This window comes from Fundulus heteroclitus, chromosome 21, assembly GCF_011125445.2.
Source record: "Fundulus heteroclitus isolate FHET01 chromosome 21, MU-UCD_Fhet_4.1, whole genome shotgun sequence".
NCBI lineage: Eukaryota > Metazoa > Chordata > Actinopteri > Cyprinodontiformes > Fundulidae > Fundulus > Fundulus heteroclitus.
In genome coordinates this window covers 4394526-4414138 of record NC_046381.1, presented here as the reverse complement: position 1 = coordinate 4414138, position 19613 = coordinate 4394526, and the positions used below count along the sequence as shown (strand labels likewise).

The following is a 19613-nucleotide window of genomic DNA, read 5'->3' as shown; positions in this document are numbered from 1 at the left end:
ACATCTAAAATACTTTGTAGAGGTTTACAAGCCTCCCACGAAGAATGAAAAAAAGAAACATACCACTTTGCTTTGTTGTGACTAAAACAGTTTTTTTTTTCCACCTGACCTTTAGTGTAGTTGTTTCCAGAAGGTCAGAACATAGGCATGGATGGCTCACAGCTCTGTCCTGCCTCTATCACCTCTTACACATGTCATTATTCGATCGGATTCCCCAGCTGTCTGCATTCTCCGGCTGTTGGTTATTCAGCTCCATAATCAGCCATTGGTTATTTCTATCATTTAAACAAGGTTACCCTTATCTTCATTGAAAACAGATGAAAACCCCATCCAAAGTGGGGCATGGAGGCAAAATAAAAATGTACTTTCCTAGAAAGATAATCCGTTTTTTGATCTGACCGCTTTTGAGCAAAGCAACAAAGCTGACTGCCCCTGAGCAGCTCCTTTGGTTTTCAGTTTTTACATTAACACGGCCTCATCAGTGCACAACAGTATATATTATACCCTCAAAACCCCAGAAAAATTACATTTGTCATGGCCCTTTTAATGGAACATTTAATGGTGCATTTATTTATTTCATTTTACATTTCATTATTTCATGGTACATTTTTTTCATTGTATTTTTAATTTTTTTTATTTCATTTTAGATTTATTTATTCAATTTTGTCCCCTTACACCCTCCACTCTGATGTCCTGACCTTCTGTAAACTCTGTAAATTAAGGTAATTTAGTTCATCCAAACTGACCTGCGTCAAGAAAAAGCTCAGTGTGATTTAATCTTACACAGTGAGAAAAACAAACGGTTACGAGTTTTTAATATGGTGTGTAGAATATCTGGTGTCATTAAAGAGAGGGAAGACATGAATGAACATAAAAAAAGTCTCAAGTGTAAACCACTGTGTTGGATCAAAAGGCAATAAAACAGACACTAAAATAAAATCATGACAACAAGAGCAGAAAAATCTAAAATCATAATAAACCTCAGGAAAAAATAGGATAAATCATGATCAAACCTGTTTTTATCTCATTTGTCTCATTTAATGCAAAATTTCCCTATAATCAAACCTTAACCATAAAAACACTGACTAGCTTGCTGCAGTTGTTCTGTTATTTACCTGATATTTTACAACAAAACCATACACTATTTCTCAAGTGTTAAAGATGTTCTCTCATTCCCGTGCGTCTGTTAAACTGAGAACATTGTCCTCATTAGAATTGCTACCGCTTTGCAAAGCCTGCTTCAGTTTTTCCCAGAACACCTCTGGCTGGGCTGCGGCTCGAGGCCAGCTCAGGTAGGTCTGCTTCTTCAGCAGCTTCCTCATGCGGTGGAAAGGAGACAGCAGGTAGGTGGGGATGTCCTCCAGGAAGACCAGGATCAGCACATCCCTCTTCTCATCAAAGAGGCGGAAGCTGTGAAATCAAGAGAAAGCAAGAAGGGCTTTAACAGGTGTGAGTATTTTGGCACACTGATAGCTTTGAAAGATCAAATCTGTAAATATAAATGAAATAGATCTAAATCGTTAATTGTTTGCTTTTGTGATTTTGAAAGTCTACAGAAGCAACGCATTAAAAAAAAAACTGTAAAGTGAGGCAAAAATTAACATCTATCAAGATAATAAGGATGCACATTTAGAGACTACTAAATACCTGGCTGTTTGGACTTCCCTGGAGCACCACTCACTCTCCAGGTATCTGCGACTGATGACACAGATGGTCTTCCTGCTTCCATAGATGGCATCTGTGATGTTATCTGCGATTGGCTTTCCTAGAGGTAAATGCATGCAAAAAGAGCCGGTCAGGGCTGATAAACAGCTCCAGCAGCAGTACAGTGGCGCCCTCTACAGTTCAGCTGGAGGCACAGAACTGAGTGCTGAGAACTGAAATGATCTATTAAATGTTGTGGTCACATCTGTTTAATAGACTGAACTTAAGATTTAATTTGCAAGTAGAAACTGTCCTGCAAGGTGAAAACAGGAAGAAAGCCCTAAAGAGCATTTTGTTTACCTAACTTCAGCCAAAACTCACAATTGATGTCATATATCAATAATTTTTTTCATTTTTAGGGATATGCACCACAGACAATGTTTTCACAAACATAGTTTGTAAACTTTGCTGTCTTATTTTTATATTTGAAAATGTACCCAATGTTAGCAGTTTTAGTAGTTTAACTGGCATATTCAGACCCAGTGTAGCAATCAGAGATTCAGTTCAACCTGCATTTGAACTTTGTCCAGAGATCAAAGATGTAGTAAAATTATTAATATTCAAAATTTTGAAATTGCCATTAATTGTCATTAAGTGCAAATCCAAGTTTCTGATGAATAAAATGTTAAGATAAACATTTATGTGGCAATCAGATAATGCATGCCAATTTAATGTAAATCAAAGCTAAACCAAAACATGCACACAAAAATAACAAATGTTTGTAGCTTAGAGTATGGCAGAAGGAAAAAAAAGTCATGAAAATAATTTTTTTCATGCCTATCCACATCATTTTAGTCTTTTATCTAACAAGACTTACATACTAGTTGAAATACTGAAGAAAAAACAAATAGTTGAGTTTTACAACAACCCAGAAAACAATCATAGATTTTGCATAATGCAGTAAAGCGAAAAAAGCTAAAACTGCAACCGTAAAATAGATTTCATGTTAATGCATTATGATAAAGACACACAAACGAAAACTAAGTAGTTTCTCTTAGAATTCAGTTGGTTTTAATTAGTTTTGTAAACTCTACAGTTTAATTTAATTTAATTTTTTGTAATGTCTTGTTTTTATTTTTATTTCAGTTAACTAAAATGTTTTTTACTTTTATAAAAATTTACTTTTATAGCTTTTATAATTTTGTTAGTTTTAGTTAACGATAAAAACCTTGCAGCGCATTTAATGAAAACAATAAGTAACACACTAAACAGAAATGGCCTCTATGAATGCTCTCTGTTGTGAAAAATGGCCACTAAACTCTTATTTTTGTGGTATTTCTTTCTGCCATTAAAGTTTAAAAGCCCTTTAAATAGATGAAGGTTTTGCTTTTGCAGAGTTCCTGTGTAGTATTTTTCAGGTTTTAAAAAGATACAGCATAACCATGTAGTGCAGAAGTGGTCTAACCTGGTTCAAAGTCTCGATGGTGCAGACACAACCTCCAGCCCTGCTCTCCTTCCAGTTTGGGTAACAGTTCTCCAGTCACCCAGGGCTCATCATTGGAGTTGTAGGAGACAAAGGCATCATACTGGTGGGGAACTTGCTGATTTGTATACTTCGAGTCAAAGAGCCATGACCAGAATAGGTAGTAAGCACAGTACAGTTGCGCCCTCATGAAATGGTAAGTGAAGGAGCCAGCAATGACAAAGAGGATCATACATGTGGTGGACACAAAGCAGATAAAACCCATATCCTCTAAGCAGGAAATTAAGTCAAAGTCCAAAAGCTTTTTGCCTTTGAATTCATCTGGGTAGTTACAAGAATAATTATACGCATCATTTACCTGTGTTTGCTTACTGGCAACTGTCCAGTTGAGGAACCAGACATTATCACAGTCACAATAGAAACTATTATACTTGAAGTCCACATACGTGAGAGATGGAAGGGATTTTATTACATCTTCAGTGATGACTGAGTATTGATTGTATCTTCCCTGCAGAAACTCCAGGTTAGTCAGGTTTGCATCCACAAAGAAATCTAATGACTCAAGTGCCAGCCTAGATATGTACAAGCTTCTTAGGTTCCTAATAGGGGCAATCATTTGGGTAGAAAGAGTCCTTAAATCGTTGGAGCTTATATCGAGTCTTTCTAATTTAGGTGTGTACATAAATGTGTCATTGTCAAGAGAAGTAAGCTGGCAATTCCTAGCATTGAAACGCAAAAGATTTTTTAACCCTTGGAGGAAATTGGAAGGTAGAGAAGACTTTCCCCTGTGGTGCTGGGCGTGAATAGACAATTCTTCCAAATGGGAAAGATTACAAAATGGTGGATCAGGTAGATGTGTACTATTGAAATACTTGATGTGATTATTGCCTAAATCCAATCGCCTCAGGTTGGTAAGAGCATGGAAGGCCTTTGTTTTTAGGCTTTGGGCTTTAATATCATTTGATTGAAGCTGGATGTCAGTTAGATTCCCCAGTCCAACAAAACAATCATTATGAAAATTGTTAATTTGATTTTGATGTAGTGACAGATTCCACAGCGATGTCAGTCCTTTAAATTCCTCCTTTCCAATAGCAGTGAGTTTGTTTCCATTTAAATGGAGCCGTTTAAGGTTTGGCAGGTATTGTTTAAAAGCTCCTTTTAAATCGGAAATTTGATTGGATTGTAATGTGAGAGTTTGGAGTTGCTCCAAGTCCTTGAAAGTACAATTAGTCAGAGCCAGAATCAAGTTGTTATGCAGGCTTAGTTTTTTAAGCTTTGTCTGATTGGAGAAATCTTGACACCCGAGCGTGCTGATGACATTGTTGCTGAGATCAAGCTCAGAAAGATTGCGCAGAGTGCGTATGGCAGTAGGAACCAATGAAAGTTTATTCTGACTCAGTTTCAAAATTCTTAAATTTTCCATAGATTTAAAGGCATTTGTGTCGACTCTTTTAATATGATTATTTGATAAATCTAATTCTATAACGTTGGTACACATTTTTAAGAAATATGAAGAGATTGATCTGAGATTGTAGTGACAAAACTGTAACTTGGATACAGTAGGAATGGCGCAAGACAGGTTGATTAACCGAGTCCAATTGTGTTTTATTCCGTTCACTGCCAGTGATGTTAGGGATAAGTTCACCGTTTCGAGTAATACTTGCATGTCATCAACAGTTGTATGAAGCCCGCTGATATCAAGACTGGACACTTGTCTAAGGAAAGTCTTGTTTTTCACATCCCATTTCATTGGTATGAAACTGGAAGAGTCACCGATTATAAATCGAGTCAGATTTGGAAAGATGTCGCCGGTTATCCTGAAGTCCCTTATGGGATTACGAGACAAATCAAGTGCACGAAGATTCAGTGAGCAGTTTGTGACTTCCCATGATCGAAACGTTTTTAAACTATTTCTTCTAACCACAAACTCCTGTAGTTGAGGCATATGCTGCAACATCAGACGAAGGTTTGCCATCGTTTCAAGTTTATTCTGAGAAATGTCCAAAAGTTTTAATCTCGTCAAGGATTGAAAAGCGGTGGATGACACCACTGAGATTTTGTTAGTATTCAGTCTTAACTCAGTGAGGTTGCTTAGCCCATCAAAAGCTCCGTCTCCTAGTTTAGAGAGTCTGTTGTTGTTCAGAGTCAGTTTCCGAAGGGAAATCAAATTGGCGAAAGGCCCATTGTGTAAATTTGTGATAAGGTTTTCATGAAGGTTCAAATCTGTCAGTACCAGTAGATTCTTAAAGTTTGAGGCTTGAATACTTGAGATCTTGTTTTTAGATAGATCAAATCCCGTCACAGTTGGTGGAATGTCTTGAGGAACAACCTTTAGTTTACTTTCCATACAAAGGGCGACATTCTTGCTGACTCTGCAACTCCTTAGGAAAAATCCACTGGCCGGAGGAGAAACACAGATCATGTAAATCATGAGAAAAGTAATGCTACAATTAGAAAAGCTTGACTCTCCTCTTGGTTTTGGTTTGTCATCCTCCAATCCCATTTTGACTCTCCAGGCAAGCAAATGAGATGCTGGTAATCCTGAAAAGTCAGAAGGTATATGAGTGTACACAGAAATGCAAATTTGGAAAGACCATTTATGCTTTTCTTATGCGTCAGATATAAAGACTCTAAACACTCCTCTAAAAATGTAAGATTTTTGTGAGATAAAGGGAAACAAATCATACTATTTAATTTAAGAGCTTTTTCCATGTGTGTGTGTGTGTGTGTGTGTGTGTGTGTGTGTGTGTGTGTGTGTGTGTGTGTATTTTTTAGCCAGCTTATTTTGAATAACTACAGAACGCATTATATGCAGCTCCAGGCTCATGTCCCTGACTATGTCTCTCGCTGCAGGGTTTCTAACCATAGAAGCAGACAGATATTTCAAGAGGAGCAACCTAAGTAAGGAAGGTAGTGAAGTGTCTGATGATACTCTAGGCCTCAGGCTTGAAACGCATCTCTAATAACTTAATTGACCTGGGTTTGACCAATTGAGTCAAACATCTACACTAAGAGTTTCCAGGAAAGTGCACAAGGATGTGCATAAGAAAGGAGCTGTGATCATTGTTCTCTTAAAATTCCCCCATTGACTTTGATTCTCCCAGATTGGTGCACTGATCTGTAATTTTCGTCATGGGCCTGATTGAAATAAAGTATTGCTGGGTGACCTAACCCAAAAATATACTTCAGTAGATTAGCAGTGCCTCTGCAGAGCAGATGGTGTAATCCAGGAAATATTAGAGCAGCCGGGATACTGAACTGTGATTAACACATTTTTGTCAATATCATCCAACAAAAGTGGTAAAGGTATAGTGGATGATCTTCTTTTGGCTTTGAGTGCCGGGGGGATTTTATTATCATGTGGGTTGGCCCACATGCCAATAATTGTGATGTGCTCAACTATATTTGGGAGATTCATTCACGCAGGATGGTCTTGTGCACATGATTATTCAAAAAGTGATTTGGGCGTTTTTCCCAGTGTTTTTTTTTTTTTTTTTGCACCCATATACATTCCATCATCAGCTGTTGCCAACACTCCATGTAATATCATCAGCTCAGTTAATGCTAAGCAACAAAGAGAAACAACACTCTAAAGTAAGAAAATACTTTCACTTCATGTCTTAACATGTTTTAAAAATGACAATAACCTTGACTTGAAATTGAATATGTGAAGATACTGTATAGCCACAAATGCTGCTATGCTTCCAGTATTTAAACAGTCGGTCAGCTGTTGTTTCAGGGAAAACAAAATTCTTTGTAAAATGCTAATTTCAAGTATTCATACATCTCTGCTGCAAGACCTATTTTTGGCAAATAAAAAAAAAATCTTGTTTTACTATGCTCATGTGCTTGTTGTGGATCAACCTGTGACACAAGGAAGTGTACAAAGATGATCACAGCAAGCGGAGGATGCTTTGTGGGCTTGTTTTTAGGCTACAGACTCTGAATGTCTGTCACTGACTATATAAACCTCTATGCAGACAATGCCTTCCTCAACGAGAACAGTGATATAATATTCCCCAAACACAAACCTGGATCACCTGTGACATGAAGGCAAGGCTAAACGAGACAAATAGAGCTTCAGGGAAGACAAGAGGGAATTTTTGAGGAGTATAGAAAATCCAAAAGACATTATCAGAGAGATAATGTGTACAGGGAGAAGCTAGTGAATAAGATAGATAATATAATTTATGCGTGGTCTGGCATGAAGAAGTGCACAGCCTTTAAGCAGAAGGAGGATGTAATTCTGGACAAAGCTAATGAATTGAACAAATTCATTAAATGGGTCAGTTCATGACCAACCTCAGCAATTGAAGTTTTCTGGTACTCACTGTGAAACGCAAAAAAAAAAACAATGTCCACGTATTGATGAGCTTTTCTCAGTTGCTGGTAAAATAATATTCCTTTAAGAGCAAAACAGAGTATTCTTCATTAGTATGAAGAACAGCTGAGTGGATCCTTGTTGTAAGATCTCAGTTCTCTTTCTACGGATCAAGTGAGGAAGTTAAATCAGCTTTAGTTCTGCAAAGTCAATGACTGCGCAATCTGCTGGGTTTCCTTAGATGGGAAACCTTTTAACCAGTCTGCCTATAAGATTTGATAGAATTGACTTCATGAATTGCCTTGAGATGACATGTGTAGTGATTGCAACTTGATAAATGAACCAGATTGAACAGTTTACAAGGTTTCAAGCACCATTGCTCCATAATGGTTAACCATCATTTGTTTACATAGATTTAACAAATCAAACGTTTGTTCAGTTAAAGCCCCTTTTTTGGGGATTAATCTACTGATGCTGGCACAACATTGTTTACAATGGTCCAGCACAATTTCACTGCAATTTGAAAGCTGTCATATAAGGGGCATTATTTGTTGACATATTTTGCTTTTACGTATGTCCGTAATGCAGCAATGTACTTATATTGCCACCACTTATCACTTTTGGTGCCCGTTCTACACGTACCTGCTTCTCAGGTATCAACTATTTACAGACCCATCTCTGGACTGCTTGAGTTGCAAATTTAATCTGAACAGTGACGTGCGATAGGTTCATAGCTGGCGATTCATAGGTTAGCAACTTATAATTCATATGAAATTCACAGTTTCAGCATGAACAGATGTTCACAGACCTTTGATGACCTCTGCAAACTATTATTAATATTATTAAAATGATAGCAGTACAAATTAATTTTTTTGCTATACAGAAATATACAATTTTAAATATAAAATATTTTAAATAATTTTATATATTTTAAATATAAAATATAAAAAAAATATAAAAAATATATATGTTTAAATTTTAAAATGCATATTTTAAAATATATATTTTTTTTGTACCGCTATGAAGCAGTGATAGCATCAAAGGGCTGGTTGACCTTTGATGACCTCTAAAAACATTTCTTTATATCTTTAAAATGATAGTGGCACAAACGAAAATTTTTCCTGCATAAACATAGCACAAATGTTTGACACCAATTTTGTCTGATTTGAAGAAGGTGTGTGTGTGTGTGGGGGGGGGGGGACCTCACTCTGGTGTTCCACCTGTATGTTTAGAGTCTTTTTAGTGCTTTACTTGTTTAGCATAACTCGCTAATAATACATCCATAACATGCAGCTTAAGCGAAAATTCAGACTGAAGAAACTCTATTGCCTACCTCCATCAATCAGGGACTCATCCGCCTCCAACACAAGCCAATCAGCTTTGAACTGCTCCTCCTCGAAGCCAATCAGCATCCTGGGTTCATCTTATAAGAACTCCACATCCTCGTCTCGGCCTTCTGCTCAGCGAGCAAGCGGTGGCTGCGCCGTGTCCGGTTTGGACTCTGTCGACCGGTTTCAACCCACCTCCATCCCCTTCTCCACCATCGTAGCAAGCTCCGCCTGGCTTTCCTACGGTCCTCCTTCAACCTCGTCCCTATCAGAGTGTAATTCCTCCTGGACTCTTATGGAATTCCCAGTCACTCCTTAAATCGGTCCGGCAGAAGACCGCCATGTTGAGCCTGGTTCTGCCAGAGGTTTCTTCCCAAAGGGGAGTTTTTCCTCTCCACAGTCGCTTCATGCTTGCTCATCATGGACAGTTCATGCAAACCTGTGTTTATCAAGGTGGACATCTAGCTCAAACAGTTCATCATATAGACTGAACAAACTTTGTTTATCTCCACTCCACCACCAGTTTCAGGCCTGGGGGGAAATATCCCTATTCTCATACGGCTGCTTATGCATATTGAAGTATAATTCAGCGTGAATTTTTCCTGCCGAGGTCTGAGCGCCAAACTCTTAAAATATTGTCTCAATAAAATTCTTCTAATTGCCTTTTCTTTCTGTGTGAGTTTTTCAGATTGAATTGCTGTCACATTTCAGTTTTGGGATCACGAGCATTGCCCCTTGAGCGCCCCCTGCTAAGAGGCTAAGGAACTGCTGGCCTCACCTACAACCAGTTCGGTTATGATCGCCCAGCAGCATGAAAACATGTTACCTGCACACAGTTTGATGACCACAATTTCTAATCCCCATACACTAAATTATGGAAAATCAGTTCATAACTGTTTGAACAATTGAATTTATGATCTAGAGACAGGAAGATGCATTCACAGAATGGAAGCCAGCGCAGTTAACATGGGATTGCGCAATCCCAGGGGAGGCCAAGATCGCTGCGGATTCACCGGCTTTGCAATCAAGCGCCATCAAGGATTTACATGGAAGATAGCGAGAATTCTGCGATTTTGAAGAAAATATGATACAAATTTATGAAGTTAGATGAAATCATTAACTCTCTCCTTATTCAAAACCAGACTCAAAACCCACTTGTTCCAGCTCACTTATTTGTAAATACACTGCTCTTGTCCCTCCCCATAACTGTTTTTATGTTCCTGTATTTGTATTTTTGTATTTTCATTTTTATTCTCTGTAAAGTGACCTTGAGTGTCCAGAAAGGCACTGTTAAATAAAATGTATTATTATTATTATTATTATTATTATTATTATTATTATTATTATTATTATTATTATTATTATTATTATTTATTACAAATGATAATTTATATAACAATTTATATTATGTTATCATCATTATATATTTTCTTTCTTTCCATTTTGACAAGTGAGGCCTGGCCGAACATGACTTTTTCTCCCTGGAAATAAAAAGTGACACTATCAACAGGTAGTCAATATTTGCCCAGTTGTAATAATTTAAAACATTCAGTGATATTTTGCACCTGCTCTTGTGTATAAAGCAATTATCTAACCACAACATTCGATACACTGTTAATGAACACTCAGTTCTGTTTATTGAGGAAATAAAACTGTAAACTGTCACCATGTCACACTAGTAAAACCACTGTTGCTTCCTCCTTTTAGGTACTCTATGAATTAGCTCTTCCCTAATGGGGTAGAAGTGGATTGAAACTGCAGCTTTTTCAAAGGGGAAATGTCCTGTACTGTGGGAAACTTTGAACACGCTATTACCAGCTACCAGTTAAATAAACCTACAAATAGACAGAAGACAGAACAAAAATCATTGCATAGAATAAGTTTGGATCACAAAATGTGAATCTTTTTTATTTAACTATGAACATATGTAGCGTTTATTATTTTTGTTCTTTATTTTTTTTCTCTCTACAGTGGGTTAAAAAAGCGACTACAGTGGCACCATACGAAAAACATTTTCCAACTGATGAAAAATGCTAAACTGATCAGATGAAACTTATTTAACGAAACCTATGCTATGTGTGCGTGATAATGATACAAAACAACAGTAGAACAGCATAGAAATAACTTTTTTTGTTTCTCAGGGGGGAAATTTAGAAAAAAAAAATCTATGTACTCTCTGAGGGAATCAAACCTGAGTCCACCCCATGGCAGACATATACATGTTACGGTGGCAGCTCAGCAGGGGTGAGTGTTCTGCATTCCTTCAGTTCGTTCTAATATTTTCTGTTGTTTGTTTTGGTCTTGTGTTCCCCCTCGTGTCTCTTCCCTCCCTACGGCTCTCTCTCTGCGTTCTGGAACCATCGCTCCTCCTACCACCACCCTCTGCCACCTGCACACCTGGTCTTCATCTTCATCAAGCTCAAGATAAAAACCCGGCCTTTCTCAACACTCCTCACCGGATCGTCTGCTGCATTAGTCCTGGTGCCGCTGAATCTCCTAAGTCTCCTCGCGATCAAACAAAATACTTCCCTGGTGTTTCCCCCTTGTGCTAACCCATTCTCTGTGTTTGCCTTTCTTTCCAGAGTTGCTCACCTCGCTGATCTTCAGCCAGCTGAGTCCGCGACCGATCCTCCCCTCCCGGACGCTGCCACTGCGACTCATCCTCAACTCCGCGGCTGGGTGTTCGCCGGTCGGTGCCTTCCTCCTCTGGGTCTCTTTTGTCAGTCGCTCCCTGGTCACCTGGGTTAATCCTCCCGCTCCGCGTCCCCGTCCCAGCGCTCCCTATTCCGGGTTACCGCATTCCCCGTTGTGTTTAATCCTTTTCCTGCCCTAATTAAAACAAACCTTTTTTCAGAGTGGTTGCGTGTGGGTCCGTTCTGTCTAACCCCTAACAGAACGATCCGGTCACTATGGATCCAGCACACTCTGACCCCCCACCCACAACTCCCCCCTCCGCGCATGAGATCGCCTGCGCTGTCGCGTCTCAGGGCGTGCGCCTCCAACAGCAGGCAGATCTCATCCAGTCCATGACTGATTCCCTGCGCGATCTGGCCGTCGAGGTGTCCCGCCTCCGCGCGCCCGCTCCAAGTCCCCAACTCCCCGCAACTCCACCCGTGGTTCCTCCCACAGCCTTCACCGAAACGCCCGTAGCAATGCCAGATAAATTCGCTGGGGATATGGGGACGGTCGAAGGTTTTCTAGTCCAGTGCGAGCTGGTGTTTAAGAGGCAGCCTGTCACGTTTCAAACCGACGAGGCCAAGGTGTGTTACGTCGCCGGATTGCTCCGCGGCGACGCGCTGGCCTGGTATGCGGCTATCAGCGCGGTCGCCTCGCCGGCCCTCTCCTCTTACTCGGCGTTCGCCACCGAGCTTCGGCAGGTGTTCGATTGCCCTGTAAGAGAGAGTGAAACGCCGACGCGCCTCGTTGCGCTGCGCCAGGGCGGCCGCAGCGTAGCGGAATATTCGGTGGACTTCCGCATTCTCGCCGCTCGTTCCGGGTGGAACACTAAGTCCCTCCGGGACCTATTTCTCTGTGGTTTAAGTAACGATGTTAAGGATCACCTAGCCGCTCAGGGTGTGCCTACCGAGTTTAATGAGCTGGTTAAGAAAGCTACATTAATAGACAATCGTTTGCGCGAGCGAGGCAGAGAACGCGCAACGCGCACTTTTCCCTCTGCTCGCCCAGCAGCTCATTCCCCTGGTCTCCCTTCTCCTCGATCTGCAGCGTTAACCCCTCCCCGCGGCCACTCACCTCCTCGAAGTTCAGGGTTAAGATCCGTGCCGAGCTCCGGCCTCCCCCCTGAGGAGCCCATGCAGTTGGGTCGGGCTAAACTATCAGCACGCGAACGTGAGCGTCGCTTCCTGGAGGGTGTCTGTATATACTGCGGCCTTCCCGGTCATTATTTACGCTCCTGTCCGCAGCGGCCAAAAGAGTAGGCTCGCCCGCAGCAGTGGGGATTCGAGCGAGCCGTGTTTCTCCCCTGATCCCCCGAAAATTATTAAACGCTACTATCACTTGGGAAGGGGTTGACCAACCGCTGGGCGCACTAATAGATTCAGGCGCAGATGAGAGCTTCCTCGATAAAGAGGTCGCCCGTCAGCTCGCTATTCCATTTGTTCGCCTCGACGTCCCTCTCCGCGCTTCCGGCCTTAGTGGAAATCCCTCCTACGAGATCACTCACCGCACCCCCGCCATAACATTAGTCACCTCAGGAAACCACCGTGAAACTACCTCGTTCCACCTAATCACCTCTCCAAACGCTCCCTTGGTCCTGGGACTCCCGTGGTTGATTAAACACAATCCTAATATCGACTGGAGTAGCGGCGTGGTCCGTAACTGGAGCACCGCTTGTCACGCGTCTTGTTTACTCTCCGCTCGCTCCCCGGGTATCTCAGTTCCCCCTGCACCGCCCCCTGTGGACCTTACCGGTGTACCGCAGGAGTATCATGACTTATCACAGGTCTTTAGCAAGGACCTGGCACTTTCTTTGCCGCCCCACCGTCCATATGACTGCGCGATCGATATCCTCCCGGGTGCGTCTTACCCCCCGGGAAGGTTGTATAATCTGTCTCGCCCCGAACGAGAATCGATGGAACAGTACATTCATGATTCCCTAGCCGCCGGTATAATCCGTCCCTCCTCTTCCCCTCTCGCTGCTGGGTTTTTCTTTGTGCCTAAAAAGGATAAATCCCTCCGCCCGTGCATAGATTATCGTGGTTTAAACGCCATTACGAATAAAAAACAAATATCCACTCCCTCTCCTTGATTCTGTTTTTGACGCCCTTGCGAAATCCACTATTTTCACCAAATTAGACCTGCGGAACGCTTACCATCTTGTGCGTATCCGTCACGGTGATGAGTGGAAAACAGCATTCAATACACCGCTGGGCCATTATGAATACTTGGTCATGCCCTTTGGACTGACCAACGCGCCAGCGGTGTTCCAGTGTTTAGTTAATGATGTCCTTCGCGATTTTCTACACCGCTTTGTTTTTGTTTACCTGGATGACATCCTTATTTTTTCCGAGAATGCTGCCCAGCACCGTGAACATGTTCGTCTCGTCCTCCAACGTCTTCTTGAAAATCGTCTGTATGTCAAAGCAGAGAAATGCAACTTTCACGCCACGACTCTGCCATTCCTCGGGTTTGTTATCGAGAAGGGCCATCTCCGAGCAGACCCGGAGAAGATCCGCGCAGTCGCGGAATGGCCCGCTCCCACCTCGGTTAAACAACTTCAGAGATTCCTTGGGTTCTCCAATTTCTATAGGCGGTTCATACGCAACTATAGCACGGTGGCGGCCCCTCTCACCCGTTTAACCTCCGCGTCAGTTCCGTTTGTTTGGTCTCCCGAAGCAGCCACCGCATTCGAGACCCTGAAGAAAATGTTTACCTCCGCACCCGTGCTCGTTACACCCGACCCCTCTCTCCAATTTATAGTCGAGGTTGACGCCTCGGACTGCGGGGTCGGAGCTACTCTATCCCAACGCTCCCCAGTAGATAACAAGACGCATCCCTGCGCGTATTTCTCTCGCCGCCTCTCCCCTGCTGAAAGAAATTATAGCATAGGAGACCGGGAGCTGCTGGCGGTTAGGCTGGCTTTGGAGGAGTGGAGGCACTGGCTGGAGGGCGCTGAGCAACCCTTTGTTATTTGGACCGACCATAAAAATCTATCCTACATCCAAACAGCCAAAAGACTTAATCCCCGCCAAGCTCGCTGGGCCCTGTTCTTTTCTAGATTTAATTTTTCCCTCACCTATCGTCCAGGTTCGAAGAATATAAAACCTGATGCCCTGTCCCGCATCCACTCCCCAGACCTCCCCTTGGACTCCACGGATCCCATCCTACCCCCCACTTGTCTCATCGCCTCGGTCGTCTGGGAGGTGGAATCCCTGGTGCGCCGTGCTCAGTCCACTGAACCGGATCCCGGCAACGGCCCCCCAAACCGCCTGTATGTCCCCTCCGGTGCCCGTTCCCGAGTCTTGCAGTGGGCTCATGCCAGCAAATTTGCCTGTCATCCTGGTATGGCACGAACGCTGTTCCTGCTGCGACAACGTTTTTGGTGGCCGTCAATGGAGAAGGAGTGTCGCAGCTTCGTGGCGGCCTGCCAGACCTGTGCAAGAGCAAAATCCTCCCACCAACCACCTGCTGGCCTACTTAACCCACTACCTGTCCCTGGTCGTCCTTGGTCCCACATCGCCCTAGATTTTGTCACCGGACTCCCCTCCTCCAACGGTCATACAGTCATCCTCACCATCGTGGACCGTTTTTCCAAATGTGCCCACTTTGTTCCCCTGCCCAAGTTGCCCTCCTCACTGGAAACAGCACAGCTGCTGGTGAACCACGTTTTTCGTTTACACGGAATTCCCTTGGACATAGTTTCCGATCGTGGACCCCAGTTTACTTCTCAGGTCTGGAGGGAGTTTTGTCGAGCCCTTGGTGTTTCTGTCAGCCTGTCGTCCGGCCACCATCCACAAAGCAATGGGCAGGCAGAGAGACTCAATCAAGACCTCGGGGCCGCGTTGAGGTGTGTGACCGCTAAAAACCCCACCTCTTGGTCTACTTTCCTCCCGTGGATCGAATACGCCCACAACTCCCAGGTCTCCTCAGCTACTGGGCTATCTCCGTTCGTCTGCGCCATGGGGTTTCAGCCACCTCTGTTCCCTTCGCTGGAGAAGGAAGTTGCGGTCCCCTCTGTGCAAGCACATCTGCGTCGCTGCCGCCGGGTATGGAGGGAAGCCCGGGCCGCGTTGCAACGCACGTCCGAACGCAATCGCCGTCTGGCCGACCGTCATCGTACTCCGGCCCCTGACTACCGCCCCGGCCAGATGGTCTGGCTATCAGCTAGGGACCTGCCTCTTCAGACCACCTCCAAGAAGCTCTCCCCCCGTTTCATCGGGCCTTACCCTATAGAGGCAATCGTTAATCCCACTGCTGTCAAACTGAAGCTACCACCCCACTTCCGCATCCACCCAGTGTTCCATGTTTCCCAGGTGAAGCCCGTGCTGTCCAGCCCCCACTCTATCCCTGAACCAACTCCGCCCCCACCACGCCTGATTGACGGACACCCAGCCTACACCGTCCGTCGTCTCCTAGATGTCCGTCCCCGGGGCCGGGGTTACCGTTATTTGGTGGACTGGGCCGGCTACGGGCCAGAAGAACGCTCTTGGATTCCCGCCTCCCAGATCCTGGACAAAACCCTCATCCGGGACTTCTACAAAAACCACCCCAACAAGCCCGGTGGGCCGCCTGGTGGCGTCCGTTGAGGGGGGGGTCCTGTTACGGTGGCAGCTCAGCAGGGGTGAGTGTTCTGCATTCCTTCAGTTCGTTCTAATATTTTCTGTTGTTTGTTTTGGTCTTGTGTTCCTCCTCGTGTCTCTTCCCTCCCTACGGCTCTCTCTCTGCGTTCTGGAACCATCGCTCCTCCTACCACCACCCTCTGCCACCTGCACACCTGGTCTTCATCTTCATCAAGCTCAAGATAAAAACCCGGCCTTTCTCAACACTCCTCACCGGATCGTCTGCTGCATTAGTCCTGGTGCCGCTGAATCTCCTAAGTCTCCTCGCGATCAAACAAAATACTTCCCTGGTGTTTCCCCCTTGTGCTAACCCATTCTCTGTGTTTGCCTTTCTTTCCAGAGTTGCTCACCTCGCTGATCTTCAGCCAGCTGAGTCCGCGACCGATCCTCCCCTCCCGGACGCTGCCACTGCGACTCATCCTCAACTCCGCGGCTGGGTGTTCGCCGGTCGGTGCCTTCCTCCTCTGGGTCTCTTTTGTCAGTCGCTCCCTGGTCACCTGGGTTAATCCTCCCGCTCCGCGTCCCCGTCCCAGCGCTCCCTATTCCGGGTTACCGCATTCCCCGTTGTGTTTAATCCTTTTCCTGCCCTAATTAAAACAAACCTTTTTTCAGAGTGGTTGCGTGTGGGTCCGTTCTGTCTAACCCCTAACATACATTCACCTCTGCGCTATTCAATTCAATTTTATTTATATAGCACCGATTCATCATACATGTTATCTCAAGGCATTTTCCAAAGCCAAATTGAATCAGAATATACAGATTGGTCAAAAAGTTTCCTCTCTAAGGAAACCCAGCAGGTTGCATCAAGTCTCTCCAAGCAGCATTCACTCCTCCTGAAAGAGCGTAGAGCCACAGTGGACAGTTGTCTGCATTGTTGATGGCTTTGCAGCAATCCTTCATACTGAGCATGCATAAAGCAAAAGTGGAGAGGAAAATTCCCCTTTAACAGGGAGGAAAACCTCCAGCAGAACCAGAACCAGGCTCAGTATGAACGCTCATCTGTCTCGACCCACTGTGTCTTAGAGAAGACAGAGCAGAGACACAGAAAGCACAGAAGCTCACATTGATCCAGGAGTACTTTCTACGTTATATGGTAATAGCAGATGATTTGTCTTCCCTGGATAATGTCACAGCTAACAGAACGCAAGACCAGGTGGACTTACTATGAAGAAAAAAATGACAGGCAACAAACAGGTCAAAAATTTAAATAACAATCAAGCAATGCAAATTGGAGAACAGTAGGAGAACTCAGCAGAGTGAGAAAAATACAATAAAAACAATCATACATCTCTTCGTCCACATGTCTTTTTACTTGTAACTGGGGGTCAGTTACACTTACTGCATGAATTCATAGTAAACAAATCAATGATGCTTAAAATCTGAGGATAATACTCACTGTCTGTCTGGCTTTATCCAGTCCACTACAGCAAAGGCTGTAAGTGTGATATGGTGCACAGGGGGCTTCTTTATCCTTTTAGTTTACCACAGATCACAGATCTGTGGTAAACTAAATATGATGTGCCAGACATCATATTCATATTCCTGAACTTTTTTTTTGCATTATCTCTTATTAGAACCACGGGACAGGTCCGCAATAAAGATCTGTAGAAGTTTAAAGCAGGCCTTTAACATCTGACAGAGCTCAGTTCAAAGTTTTATCAGAATTTGGAAAGAGTACGGCACGAATGCAAACCGACCAGGTTAGGCGCTGGTCGAGCTGCACAGAGTGGGAGGATCTGCTAACAGGAGTACTATCATCTGTGTACCCCATCAAACTGGCCCTTATGGAAAAATGGCAAGAAGAAAGATAAACCTGTGAAAGAAGATGATTTGTTGACTCGACAGTTTATGTTCATTGATGCTGTCCACCGAAATTCGCCAAGCTTGAGCTGTTTTGCAAAGAAGATTGAGCAAAAAAAAAACTTGTAGTCAATAGATGTGCAAAGCAAGTCGAGGCACACACCAAAAGGCCTGCAGCTGTTTTTGCTGTGAAAGGTGGGCTGAATGTGGACCAGTCCATGTTGGTCTATGACACGCGATCACATTTAAATACGTTTGTGGTTGTGCTGTAGCAAAATGTGAAAAATTGCATTGTTGCAGAAAATGTTCTGCCTTTCACTTTATCATGGTCAGTTTTAACTGTAACCAGCAGAGGTCTCTGTTTCCTATCCTTGTCCTCTCACAGAAAACAATATATATGCACCAAACTCCTGCAGTGGCGACAGCAGATTGATGCAACACTGAGGTAAATCTAAAGAAAACCAGACCTGACTGTGTTAGTGTTGATTAAAAAAAAGAGCTTCCCTCGTTCTAAAGCAACCCATTCAACTGATTTTAAAAGATAATATTTTCACTGTATTAAATGTAAAATTCACAGAAGCCCCTCATAACATTCACAGCTGCTGTGATTTGAAAGGAACAACGAAAATGGTCTCAGCATGACTGTTTTCCACATCAAAAATACATTTCCGTATATAGAATAAAAAAAAAACTACTTAAATAACAGAAGGAACCAATTTTTGTTTGCCTTTAATGCGTTGTGGAAAAGTCATAAACAGGACAAACTATGGTTGAAAAACCAGATTGGCTCTACACGTGAAGCTTTAACAATATCAAAAATAAATGAACTCTGGTTTGTAGAGGAGAGCATCCATGAATCTGTCTGCGCTAGAAACACATTTCCGATGCTGAGTAAACTTTCCAAACAAACCGTTATTGATTTACACAAAGTGTGGCTTTACGATGGCAGCGCCTCTGTGGCTTTTTGAGACAGTCGCTATAGCAACAAAACCTCCTGTTGCTCCTTGTCAAAGGGAAACGTTCAGCGCCTCGACGCGCTGCCGTTTCTGAACCATGAACCAGGTGCCCCGAGACAGCTCTACCACTCATTTGGAACAAAAACGTCACAGAAAGACGACAAAATGCATGAAGAAGAAAAGAAATATGGCAGAATGTGCAGCTGGATGCTCAGATTTTACAGTTTTGTTCTCATTTTCCTCACAGATCAACCCCAAAAACTATCACGTCCGTCTTAAATCAATGTTCCAGTGCTGTGAAAAAGAATTCGTCCCTTTACAACTTTGTTTTTGTTTGTTTTTTTCTTCTCAGACCGGAATCTGAAAGGACCGAACCAATGTGCTGTTTTTTTCAGTCATACTGACCACTCAAAGTGATTTTCTCTAGAGCCACATTCACCCAATCACACTCACTAACACGCACGCATCCATACACTGATATGCTGATTTGTAGGTAAAGTGGGTTAGGTGCCTTGCCCAGGGGCACGTCGACATGTAACAGGGGGAAGCTGGAATCCAAGCCACATCTTTTGGATTGCAAGATGACAACTCTTCTCACTGTGCCACTCTCACCATCAAATTTTACTATCAAAGATAACTGGAGTAAGTGCGAAATGCAGTTTATTAAATAAAAAATTGCGTTTAATGAGGAATAAAAGCCATCCAAACCAAGTTGTGAAAATAACTGCTGAATTAGCTAATTAAAACCACTCAAACAGAACCTGTCTCACGACACGAAGTAGGCTA

The 19613-nt window shown here is 43.2% G+C and overlaps 1 protein-coding gene across 1 annotated transcript in view; it reads right to left on the bottom strand.

Annotated features, from left to right (window-relative positions):
* LOC105935750 (toll-like receptor 13) overlaps positions 1–3392 on the bottom strand; it is a 34957-nt gene extending 31565 nt beyond the window's left edge. The window contains exon 1 of the mRNA XM_036125733.1: positions 3110–3392. Within this exon, the coding sequence (XP_035981626.1) occupies positions 3110–3392 (283 nt within the window). The remainder of the gene's footprint in view (positions 1–3109) is intronic.
* Positions 3393–19613: the final 16221 nt, after the last annotated feature.